The sequence below is a fragment of the Crotalus tigris genome, unplaced genomic scaffold, assembly GCF_016545835.1.
Source record: "Crotalus tigris isolate CLP2741 ecotype Arizona unplaced genomic scaffold, ASM1654583v1 scf7180000017774.6281472, whole genome shotgun sequence".
NCBI classification, from domain to species: Eukaryota; Metazoa; Chordata; class Lepidosauria; order Squamata; family Viperidae; genus Crotalus; species Crotalus tigris.
Window position 1 is genome coordinate 5,645,375 of NW_024096625.1, and position 13,307 is coordinate 5,658,681.

Genomic DNA, 13,307 nt, shown 5'->3' on the forward strand with positions numbered 1-13,307 from the left:
AGGAGACAGACAAATTTGGGGACAAACAGGTATACTGTTTGTCATCAACACATTAGCACCTGTGTAAGAGTTAAATGTAATCTGAATGGGACAGATTACAATACCAATGCAAAAAGATTGTAAAACAAGATTATATTTTAGCATTTTACTTTTCAATCTTAGTTCAAACTCTAGAGACAGTGGAGCACCACCACTTAAAGTAGTTGATTTAAACATTCCAGTATTATTGTATGCAACTGTAGTGTTGCTCTCAATAATGTTTTTTATTTTAGGAAGGATTTGAGGGCATAAGCCCATCATTTTAGTGAATAATGCTTAGAGGTAAATTATCAAAAGAGTGCCATAAAGGCAAAATCAGCTTTTGTATGATACAGAATTGGGCCCTTATTGTAATTACAGAGTGCTGCAATTTAGATTTCTCACAGCAATTTTGGATTTCTAAAATATGTGCATCAAAGAAAACTTCATGATTACTGTCTTGAATGTTGAAAGTTGAAAACAAAGCCTGGCTTACATTTAGCAAGTATTGGCCAAAAATAATTTTGCCTGGGTTAATCTAATTTTCCATCTAAAGTGGAAAGTGGCCTTTCCTGGTGCTACGAGTAAGCATCAGTATCTGTAAAGCAATAATGTGAGGATAATAGTTTTCAGTAACATGTTGCCTTCTTATGTGATGGATTGTGAAACTGAGTCATTTGCATAGAGCAAGGGTAGGCAACCTCGTCTCTTTTATGAGTATATGCTGACTCAGGAATTCTGGGAGTTGAAGTCCATGAGTCATAAAAGAGATGAGGTTGCCTACCCCTGGCATAGAGGAAACCTGTTTTGTATCTTCTGTTTGACATTACATAAACAAAGTAATCCCCTTCATGGATTACTGCGAAGGGGCTTGCATAACTCAATGAAGCTATAAGCTATGCTGTGCAGGGCCACCCAAGACGGGCAGGTTATAGCAGAGAGTTCTGACAAAATGTGATCCACTGGAGAAGGAAATGGCAAACCACTCCAGTATCTTTGCCATGAAAACCCCATGGACAGTACTAAAAGGAAAAAAGATATGACGCTGGAAGATGAGCCCCTCAGGTCGGAAGGTGTCCAATATGCTACTGTGGAAGAGCAGAGGGCTAGTACTAGTAGCGCCAGAAAGAATGAAGCGACTGGGCCAAAGCCGAAAGGACGCTCAGCTGTGGATATATCTGGTGGTGAAAGGAAAGTCTGATGCTGTAAAGATTTTTTCTCCATAGGAACCTGGAATGTAAGATCCATGAATCAAGGCAAGCTAGACGTAGTCAAAAAAGAGATGACAAGAATGAACATTGACATCTTAGGAATCAGCGAACTAAAATGGACAGGAATGGGTGAATTTAACTCAGATGACTATCAGGTATACTACTGTGGGCAAGAATCCCTCAGAAGAAATGGAGTAGCCTTCATAGTAAATAAAAGAATAGGAAAAGCAATACTGGGATACAATCCCCAAAATGACAGAATGATCTCAATTCGAATCCAAGGCAAACCATTCAATATCACAGTAGTCCAAATCTATGCCCCAACCACTGGTGCTGAAGAGGATGAAATTGACCGGTTCTATGAAGCCCTACAGCACCTTATAGAATTAACACCAAAAAATGATGTCCTTATCATCATGGGGGATTGGAATGCTAAGGTAGGAAGCCAAAAGATAACCGGAATAACAGGCAAGTTTGGCCTTGGAGTACAAAATGAAGCAGGGCACAGGCTAATAGAATTTTGTCAAGAGAATACGATGGTCATAACAAACACTCTTTTCCAACAACCCAAGAGACGGCTCTACACATGGACATCACCAGACGGTCAACATAGAAATCAGATTGACTATGTGCTCTGCAGCCAAAGATGGAGAAGCTGTATACAGTCAGTAAAAACAAGACCAGGAGCTGACTGTGGCTCAGATCATGAGCTTCTCGTTGCAAAATTTAGGCTTAAATTGAAAAAAGTAGGGAAAAGCACTAGGCCACTCAGGTATGAACTAAATCATATTCCTGATGAATATACAGTAGAGGTGACAAATAGATTTAAGGAATTAGATCTGATAGACAGAGTGCCTGAAGAACTATGGATGGAAGTTCGCAACATTGTACAAGAGGTAGCAACTAAAACCATCCCAAAGAAAAAGAAATGCAAGAAAGCAAAATGGCTGTCTGAGGAAGCTTTGCAAATAGCTGAGGAAAGAAGGGAAGCGAAAGGCAAAGGAGAAAGAGAAAGATACACCCAATTGAATGCAGAATTACAGAGAGTAGCTAGAAGAGATAAGAATGCCTTCTTAAATGAACAGTGCAAAGAAATAGAAGAAAACAACAGAATAGGGAGGGCCAGAGATCTCTTCAAGAAAATTGGAGATATGAAGGAAATGTTTCATGCAAAGATGGGCATGATAAAGAACCAAAATGGCAGAGACCTAACAGAGGCAGAAGAGATTAAGAAGAGATGGCAAAACTACACAGAAGAAATATACAAGAATGAGCTTAACATCCCAGATAACCACAATGAGATGGTCACTGACCTCGAACCAGACATCCTAGAATGTGAAGTGAAATGGGCCTTAGAAAATTTGAGCAACAACAAAGCTAGTGGAGGTGACAGTATTCCAGCTGAGCTATTCAAAATCTTAAAAGACGATGCAGTAAAAGTGCTACACTCAATTTGCCAGCAAATTTGGAAAACTCAACAGTGGCCACAGGATTGGAAAAGGTCAGTTTAATTCCAATTCCAAAGAAAGGCAATGCCAAAGAATGTTCAAACTATCGCACCATTGCACTCATTTCACATGCTAGTAAAGTTATGCTTAAAATCCTACAAGCTAGACTCCAGCAGTATGGGGATCGAGAACTACCAGAAGTACAGGCAGGATTTCGAAGAGGCAGAGGAACTAGTGATCAAATTGCCAACATACGCTGGATCATGGAGAAAGCTAGGGAGTTCCAGAAAAAATCTACTTCTGCTTCATTGACTATGCAAAAGCCTTTGATTGTGTGGATCACAACAAATTGTGGCAAGTTCTTAAAGAGATGGGAGTACCAGACCATCTCATTTGTCTCTTGAGAAACCTATATGCGGGTCAAGAAGCAACAGTGAGAACCGAACACGGAACCACTGATTGGTTCAAAATTGGAAAAGGAGTCCGGCAAGGCTGTATACTGTCGCCCTGCCTATTTAACTTATATGCAGAGCACATCATGAGAAAGGCAGGGCTAGATGAATCAAAAGTTGGAATTAAGATTGCCGGGAGAAATATCAACAACCTAAGATATGCAGATGATACCACTCTAATGGCAGAAAGTGAAGAGGAACTAAAGAGCCTCTTGATGCGGGTGAAGAAGGAGAGTGCAAAAGTTGGCTTGAAACTCAACATTAAGAAAACCAAAATCATGGCATCCGGCCCTCTCAATTCCTGGCAAATAGATGGGGAAGAAATGGAGGTAGTGACAGATTTTATTTTTCTGGGCTCCAAGATCACCTCAGATGGGGACTGCAGCCAAGAAATTAAAAGAAGCTTGCTCCTGGGGAGGAAAGCTATGGCAAATCTAGACAGCATACTAAAAAGCAGAGACACCACCCTGCCAACAAAAGTGCGTATAGTCCAGGCCATGGTTTTCCCAGTTGCAATGTATGGCTGTGAAAGTTGGACCATAAGAAAGGCTGAGCGCCAAAGAATTGAGGCCTTTGAACTATGGTGCTGGAGAAGACTCCTGCGAGTCCCTTGGACTGCAAGGCGTTCAAACCGGTCAGTCCTAGAAGAGATCAACCCCGACTGCTCTTTAGAAGGCCAGATCCTGAAGTTGAAACTCAAATACTTTGGCCACCTAATGAGAAGGAAGGACTCACTGGAGAAGGGCCTAATGCTGGGAAAGATTGAGGGCAATAGAAGAAGGGGACGACAGAGAATGAGATGGCTGGATAGAGTCACTGAAGCAGTAGGTGTGAATTTAAATGGACTTCAGAAGATGGTAGAGGACAGGAAGACCTGGAGGAACATTGTCCATGGGGTCGCGATGGGTCGGACACGACTTCGTAATTAACAACAACAACAACAAAACAACGGAGAGTACTTATGAGAGCGCATTTTGATATGTTACAGTTCTGCAGGCAGATATAGTCATATTCAACAGTGTCTTTGCCCTTGTGACTCATGAAAATGTTTTTATATTGCAATTTTTATAGACATAGTTTAAGTGCATAATTCCAATTTTATAAAACTTCCCAGGCTGTTCAGGCCTGTGTTATTGTTTTATATTTGTATCAGATAATTGAACCATGTTTTACTTTTTTTCTTTTTTTAACTTTCAAGTCCGTTTTAACTCTTTGCAATTGTCTGGACAAATTTATGCAGTTTTCTTGACAACCTTTTCAGAAACAGTTTGCCATTGCTTTCTTTCTAAGGCTGAGAGAACATAACTGGTTTAAAGCTTCACCTATGCCTAAAGCAGGACTGGATTCATGCTTCAGAGTGCAATGAGCATGAACACAGCAGGTGTCTGCAACTTAAAACTATTTTTTCCAATGCCCTAAAGACAGGTGTCGATGGTATTGTGTTCATATCATTGTTTTGCATAGTCAAGAGCACATTTTTGTCTTCAGAATAGAGGCTTTGCACAGCCCTATTGTATATATCTGCAACATTGGATTAATCGGAAGTCATAAATATTCTATGCTACAGAGAACAGCAATTTTTAGCAGGATCATTGGGAGCTAAGAGGAAGTCTCACTAGTGAGAAACCAACAGTCTATTATACTAGATGGTTCATCAAATAACTGGCAGAAAATGCTTTTCTGGATTTTATGCAGACACACATTATTATTCTTAGTTTCAAAGATTTCAGCTACTGAAAGAATGATTGTACAAAGGAAATAAATTGTCATGGGAAAAAATGTACACTGTTTAGTGGGTGGCGTAAAAAAACAAGATGAGAAAATGTAATCATTATTGGGATTTGGCAATAGCTTTTAGAGCAAATGTTTTCTGATTGAAGTCTTTAATCATCTGAACTAAAGCAGTAATTGTGAACAGATGGAAGTCAAATTACTACCTCTCTTGATTTTTGTCATATCTGATGCAATTCTTGATGTATGATAAATATTGTTACAATGCAAAATCCAATGTTAACATGACAATCTCACCCACATTTTATTTAATTATTATTATTTTCTTTAGGTAGCTAATGCAATAAAAGCTTCATTGCCTCAAGGTGCCATAAAATCTAACAAAGAAGGTACTAAATGTATTCAGGTTGAAATTACTCCTACAGCATCGAGGATATCAAGAAATGCTGTGACCAGCATGTCTATTCGGGGCCATAGATGGAAAAGACATGGTAAGAACTTTGGTTCTGAAAATATTAGTTATGCCATAACAAAAAATTGATATTCCAAAATTGATATCCATGATTATCTAAAAATTGATATTCTTATTTATACTAATAAGAGATCACATACATATTAGTATAAAAAGGTTAATTAACTTTTATGTTATTTTATTTCTCTAATAAAAAGAAGTTTTATGTCTTCCTCGGTTTTCATTAGCATAAGGAACCAGGCAATGCTTATTTTACAGTTCACTTTATATTATTTATTGTTGATTAATGCTATACATTATATTAAAATTCTGGTTTAATATATTCATTGCACTTTTGAGCCCTCAATGCTTCATATCTAGAATTTGATCATTAGTAGGTATTTTAGCTTGAAATGCTGTATCTTCATAAAAAGTAAAATATTGCATTTTTTTCTAGAGAAAAAGGGTAACTTAAATGCCTTGTTTACCCAAAACACTATTCAGTTATAATTATTATAATTACATTGCCAAAATAATCATTCTTACTTTTATTATAATAACAGTCTAGCACTTCTAGCACTGTGTAAGTAGTTTGGATAAGATATACTGCATACGTTTATCACCCTCGCCAGAGTGTAAAGTATCTTGCTTTCATTACTTAAACAGCATAATTAAAATTGTTATCAATATTTTGATTGCTAAAATAGATTTTTAGCATCTCCTCTACTCCTATTGGACCATAAGACTTTCTCTAATTCTGTATTATATCATAATTTCAAATATATCATTGTTTAAAAGTAATTATTGACATGGTTGATTAATCATGTTATTTTTCTTAATCCAACATAAATTCCCTCAATTTTTTTATTACAGCAGTGTTTATATATATATGCTGACATTAATGAAAGTTTTATACTGATTATTGTACAGAGCTTTTGTTCTTCATGTACTATGTCTTGTACATTACAGATATAGCAAACATAGCTGGAACTGTTAAGGTATTTCTGTCTTTTGATATACTGTACATTCAGCACTAGAGAATGGATTCATAGACCCAATAATGATTTTGTGGCTTTTAAGGTTGGATGCAGAATAGTTCGTAATAGTAAATAAAAGTATTAGTTTATTTGAACGCAAAGAAGATATAATTTTATAAATAAACTATAGCAGAGTCCTTTTCCTTTTCCTATATTTTTGATTAGTGGTAGGGCTAGTTGCTGTTTCTCTTTGATTCCCTGTTAGAACTTATAATGGGAATACTGATTTATTGCTTAAACTCCATAACTAACCTGTTCTTTTTTTTGGTTCAGCTAATGTAGTTTCCAATATTTTATATAAATATAAATATATTGGTAGTCCAGAAAGGATACATATCTTGCACTTTTCAGACACTACTTTTCAATGTTACCTTTCCGCAGGAGTCATGCTTGATGATACAGGTGCTGAAGTTCAAGAGGCAATGGTTAGGACAAGTGTTTGCTGCAGCAGATAACAAACAATAAGGCATGAGCCTTGATAATATTAGTAAAGCCACTGACTACAATAAAGATGAACAGTTATTCTATTAAGAAGAAGGATAATTTGCAAGGTATGCAAGCATTGCTGCAGATCCTTAATTATCCAATATATTGGATGCTTTTTCCTTCAGGAAAAGAATTTCATAATGTGACAAAATGAAGATGAAATGAAGTACCATTTTGGCTCCTGATGGGAGAATCTGGGGGCTATTTTATAGATCAATTTTCTATGAAATTACTTTGATTTGTTACAAATACATGTAAGAGCTTCTACATACTTCTAATTACTTCTGCTGGAAAGGAGCTTGCATTCAACAGGTTATTATTAGAACCTGGCTTGTTAGGAGAACAAGTCTAGAGTTTTAACTGGGTTAAATAAATATTGACTTGTTCAGTGTTCTGCTGGCAGAACAATAGCGGGAACAATAGAAAAATGTGTACCAGGGTATTTGTTTTATTATTGTATGACTAAATTTTGAACACTGTTAAGTATCTGTGATATGTGAACCACAATATGAAAAAAAATGTAAAGACATCTTTTTTAAATGTTGGTTTATAATTCAGAAGAAAGTAACATTTTGCTTCAAGATAAACTATATTTTAAAAGAGATGTACTTTCATGTTTAGATTTATTTTCCATATTTAGTATAATCATTTATTTATTAATTTGAAAAGGGTGGCATATTCTTGGTTTTTCAATATTGTTATCTCAGTTTTTGAAGTTGATTAGAATTTTGGATTATATATCCCTTAAGATCTGACTTAATAGACCTGATCACCACTGTTGCTGCTTAATCTGCTATGCAATTGTGAGACGGAATTATTCATTGAGATCCAGACAAAATGCCAAAAAGCATCTTTAAGAAAATCATGACCTTGTGGAGAAATTATGTTTTAAGAAAATGGTATAGTTTGCTGCTCTTTTCAGAAACATGTTTTATGCTCTGTCTTATTCAGAAGCATTGGTTTCTACTGATTATTTTTTAGTCAACTGGTTACATATAGGTCTATTTCAGAATTAGAATACTTGATATAGTGTTTATTTTTCCTTCTGGATTATAATAGAATAATATAATCTCTAGGAGGCTTAATTTTTTTGTATCTATTGTAAGTGTGGCTGAACATTCACATTATATTATAAGATAAATTAATGCACATGTTGGTAAGGAAAAATTAAACAGAATTCTTCAATTAACTAAAATTGATGCTTTGCCATTAAACTGTCGTACTGTGATACAAAGTAAAGATTGCAAGATGTTGAAATCAGATAACCTGTACCTAGATCACAAAAGTGTAGACTAATATTTTTTTTTGTGATAAACAGTGGTACCGTAAATGCCGGCGTATAAGACGACTTCTGCAAGCGCTGAAATCGGCGCCAAAGACGGGGGTCGTCTTATACACCGAGTCATCTTATACGCCGGAAATACTGGTAGTTTCCGGCGTATAAGACGACGTTCTAGGAATGCGGCCCGGCTATAAAGACGGGGGTCGTCTTATACGCCGGGTCGCCTTGTACGTCGGTATTTACGGTAATACTGATTGGAATCATTAATCCCTCTTAAAAATGGTAGATAATTTAGTCAGTATTAATGTTAAAGCAAAGAAATGAAAAAAAAATTAAAAGAAAATTTGGAATTGCTTTCTTATTCATTATTTAATTCCAGTGGAGCAGAGAATGAATGAATGTGTGATACATGCATCATAGGGAGAAAAACAAATTAAATATAAACACCATCTGTAAGTTAAATGCTATAATTAAAAAAACAGGGAGATAATATTTTCCTTCTGCTATTTGGCATTCATAGGACTTTTAAATTTTATTTCCAATGTGCAGCTTCAGCTATTTTGTAAATTATGGCTTATGCAGAATGCCTGAATTAGTACATGTACTGTATGTAACCTCACCATTGTTTTAAAGCAATTTTCACTTTGTGTGACATAGTTCAGTCATAGAAGAAGAAAAACATCTTTCCTGTCAATTTCATAACATTCTGCGAAAAAGAACGGAATTGAGAATTTGCAACAGAAAACCACAACCCGTTACAGGTAGACTTTTGTTCAGAGATAAACCAGGCTTTAATAGTGGTTTGAGAGTGCAGGGAGGAAAGAGGGAATCAAAAGGAGAAAGGCATCCAGGAGAATTAGAAAGATGTTTTTATTTTGTTCCCTAAAACATCAGGCATTTGGAATGCTGTTTATCCATGTTTGGCCTATAACATAAAACAAAGTTGGTGTGCTTCAGGTTCTATCATTAAATAGTGCTTTCTTGTGGGATAAGAGGTCCAGAGAGTAACAGCTTTGTTGTTGTTTTTTTAAAAAAACCTTGAAGATCTGACTTTTTGTTCAGGTTTTGGGCTACGATGGTGTTACTTGCTATATTTATATAAATAAATAAATGATAATAGGCAGACAAACAGCTTGATGTGCTATGCACTATATAACTTTTATTAAAAATAGCACCATTGTTAAAGTTTGTGGGTATGGGACTTCTAATAAAACTAGCTTAGAAACTTGGTGCAATACAGTATGTTAAAACCACTTTTTATTTTCCAGTAGGCCTATTCTCATTGAAAGGCAATCAGTTATCAAAAGGGGATGTTTTGGAGATATCTGTTCTTATTTAATCAGCTAAATGCAGATTTGTAAAGATCTTCTGAAAAGTTGTTTATTCTTTCAACTGAATTCTGTAATAATATCTTAAATCATTATTTTTCCATTTGACAGGGTACTTACTTTGTAAAAATGCTTATGATGACTCAATACTTTTCACTTCCCTTTTCCTTTTAAAAGTGTTTTTGACTATGTTTATATGGCGTCTAAGCATACTTTTTTTAGTTTGGCAGAGCATTCCATTTTTAAAAAGATTTATGTTCTTGCTACAGCTTTCAGTTTATTAGAGCTTGCTTTGTTCCAAGCTTTAGCCAAACTCACTGCCCCATTTATTCCTCAGCTGGTTCAGTGAAACCATCCTATATACTCAACTATCTTTGGTTTGTTTTTACTTTTTTTCTTCTTCCCATGTCCTTTTATTTTATATAATGATGTAGAAATCAATAAATCACAAGTAATTTTAAATGTTCACACATTTATTAAGGATGCACATTTGATTTTGTACCTTCATAAAGAGAAAAAACAAAATCCTTCTAAAGTAATCTGAATTGAGTTGGAAGTGTGATGCTTTGTGCTATGAAGCAATGTACAGAGGGCATTTGCAAAAAGAAAAAAACAATGACTCTGTGCCCACTACATTTAATTTTTGTTTCATGTGAAAACCTTTGAGAGAGAAGAAGCAGGAAGGAAAGAGTAATAGAGATTTTCTTATAATATAATCTCCTTTATAGCTCCCTAGATGTTTCAGTTTGTATACCACCAAGAGTCTATTGGAATTGGGTGGCTACTAAATTCAAAGGAAGGAAAAGGAAGGAGGGAGGTATGAACTTGAATCACATTCTTTTTGTAGTAATCCATTTTGTCCCAAAACAAAACAAACTAAAGGCTCCATTCTAAACCTCTTTAAAGGAGTGAAAGAGTGCTATTCTCCAAAATTCGGTCACCTATAAGATTGGCTAGATTTCATACCCTCAGTAGTGTCTATGGCTGTATATTTTTCTGTGAAAAGCTACAGCTATTTGTAGTTTTCCAGGGTAGTTACAGAAAGTATGGGGATTTGATGAACTGGTCTATTTCCTGAATTGCTGAATCAGGTCAAATCCAAATATCAGTCAATGCTTATCACTTATTCTGAATATTTCAATTCAGTACATAAGTATACAACTGTGAGGTCATTGTAACTAGCCAAACGTGTGCTTAAAGTATCAGTCATCAAACACTCCAAAACAAGTGATTGTGAGTTGTAGATGCAAAATACATAGTCTTCATGAATTAGGGCAATTGTGATAAAGATATCTTGCTATTTATATTTCTTTTTCAATAGTACAATATTTCTATAAATCAAACTCAAGAACTTAGAGATCCGTAAAGAAAAATATTTTAATATGTAATATGTGTCCAAAAGACCTATTATTTACAATATTTTATACATTTTATTGCTGTTGTTTGCATTGGAAATTGTGCTGTCATTAGTTAAGCTATTGTGCAGATTTTATAATACAAGGATATGACTGTTAGAAATAACTTTTTAGAATTCATTGAATAAAAACAAAGTATTTTGTAAACTACTGTAACATATTGATTTGATTTAAAGCATTCATTTGTTCAATCTACATTTTATTTTATACATTTATTTGATATAGAAATAGAAAGGTAGAAGCAATGTGTGATATAAAGTATGCAGCATTCACACTTTAGTTTTAATAAAGCCTTATTTGTCTTCCTTACTTCCCAGAGTATATACAGGCAATCCACAAAGAAAGTCTGGAAAATGGGAAGATTGAGTGCATTGTCTCCTCTCTGCTGTATGCTACTAGTGATAACAAGATAAATGATATGGATATTGGTCCTTGTGAGGAAGCATCACATTATGTAGAACATAGACGGCAAGAAAGGGAGCTTTATCATTTGTTGGAATTCAGAAAGATAGAAATCCTTGAATTTTCAAAAAGAGTATTTTTCTTTTATAATTTGAACCTGCATATTTTAGAAAATTGTTCCAGTGTAATAGTGTAAAAATAATTCAGAAACAATGTTGAATATAACAAAATCACTGATTTAGTTCTGAGATACTAATGTATATTTAACCAAGTAAAATATTCCTTATACTGTTAATGGATATATGTAAAAAATAACTGTATGGTAAAAGTAGTGTATTTATATATTGAGTTCCTTTAGTATGTAACAGGTACTTTTTTCAGTTGAGATTGGCTCCAAAGAGTTCATTTTCAATTTTATAAATCGGTTACATCTATTTACTGCAACCTATCTATATTCCATCCCAATTTCAGAAACATTGTATGGCTTATAGTATCTCTAGACATAATGTAAGAATTCCTTTTATTTATTTATTTATTTATTTATTTATTTATTTATTTATTTATTTATGAGACTTATATACCGCTTTAAGTGCAAGCACTCTCTAAGCGGTGTACACCAGTAAGCAATGTATATAAATATTTACATTGCCCCCAACAATCTGGGTCCTCATTTTACCTACCTCGGAAGGATGGAAGGCTGAGTCAATCTTGAGCCGGTGAGATTTGAACCGCTGACCTGCTGAACACAGTCAGTTAAAGTGGCCTGCAGTACTGCACTCTAACTGCTGCACCACCTCGGCTTGTTTTACTAATGACAGGCCAGGAAATTAAACCTCTGACTTTGAAACCTTCAGGCTATTAGGTTTTCTGTCCAATACGTGTCTTTTTATTTGCTCCATGGTTTTTGTTTCAGCCATCTTTTTTCTTTCTTTTTTTTGTTTTTGTCTTATTCATCTTTAATTCTAGAGCAACCAGATAATACTAATGATACTACTGAGTCGGGCAGCTTTGTTATACCCGAGATTAGTGTCACAAATGTGGCTGGAGAGAGAACCAGGAATGGGGAAAAAAACAGAATGCCAGGAGACAGTGATCAACATATTCAGGGTGTACAGGAAATTCCTACAGAACCTAGAGTTGACAGCAAAGGCTTGCCAGAGATCAGGAGGCAAAAATCTGTAAGAAAAATTATGGAGGATGGATTAAGCTCACCTGGCAGAATGCAATTTTAGCAGAGCACTTTATAGCTACATTCAAAAGGTATCAATTGAAAGGGTCATGGTTGCATGTTTGAGGATTTTAGTATTCAGTAATAGACATTTGCATGTACTTTTAGACAAACACAACTGCATGCTCTGCACATAGAGCTGATCTCTGTGCTCCACATATTACAGCATGCTGACAACAAATAGATTTATTTTAGCTTGGGAAACCACACTGAGAGATTTCAAATTGCATTAATACGTAACTTGGACTTTTCAGTTCTGAGTCATTCCAGCATTTTTATTTTACACATTTGAAATAACCCTGTCTTTCAAGTGTATATAAACAATATCAATTTATTTTAATATTTTCTCATTTGTTACATTATATGCTCCAGTGTGTTAGGTTTCCAGTTTCATCACCAAAATTTTAATTTTTTTGTACAGAATGTGACCATTCAGCCCTTACAATATAAAACACTACTAGATTTGCTAAAAATGTGAATACCTGCAGGTGATGCCCTATTGGCTGGTCTGCTGTTCTGATTATCTATTTCCATGATTATTTTGCTATCTGTAGTACATAGATACCTTGATTATACCTGGGTTTATTCCTCTTTCTAGCTGTTCTAGATCTAACCTCTCCTGAATCTTGCATGAATAACAGGTGCTTTAAAAAATCACCACACAATGAGATTGTAAGCATGCTTTTTGTTTCTTTATATTTTATTATAATAAATTACATTCATATAATAGATGAGTTTCTTGTCTGCTCTTAAATCTTTTGTTTTGTGCTTGAATAGAAAGATCTATCAAGAACCAATGAAATATATAGATCATTCTG

The 13,307-nt window shown here is 34.9% G+C and overlaps 1 protein-coding gene across 9 annotated transcripts in view; it reads left to right on the forward strand.

The window, feature by feature from the left end:
- Nucleotides 1-13,307, forward strand: part of FAM126A (family with sequence similarity 126 member A) — a 57,715-nt gene that overhangs the window by 40,870 nt on the left and 3,538 nt on the right. For 4 of the 9 annotated variants that reach the window (XM_039342119.1, XM_039342121.1, XM_039342120.1 and 1 more), the window contains one exon: nucleotides 5,192-5,351. In XM_039342119.1, coding sequence (XP_039198053.1) covers nucleotides 5,192-5,351 — 160 coding nt within the window. Of the gene's footprint in view, nucleotides 1-5,191; nucleotides 5,352-6,729; nucleotides 11,893-12,227; nucleotides 13,162-13,307 lie in introns of those variants that run through there. The other 5 variants (XR_005556503.1, XR_005556502.1, XM_039342123.1 and 2 more) reach the window with 5 other exon arrangements.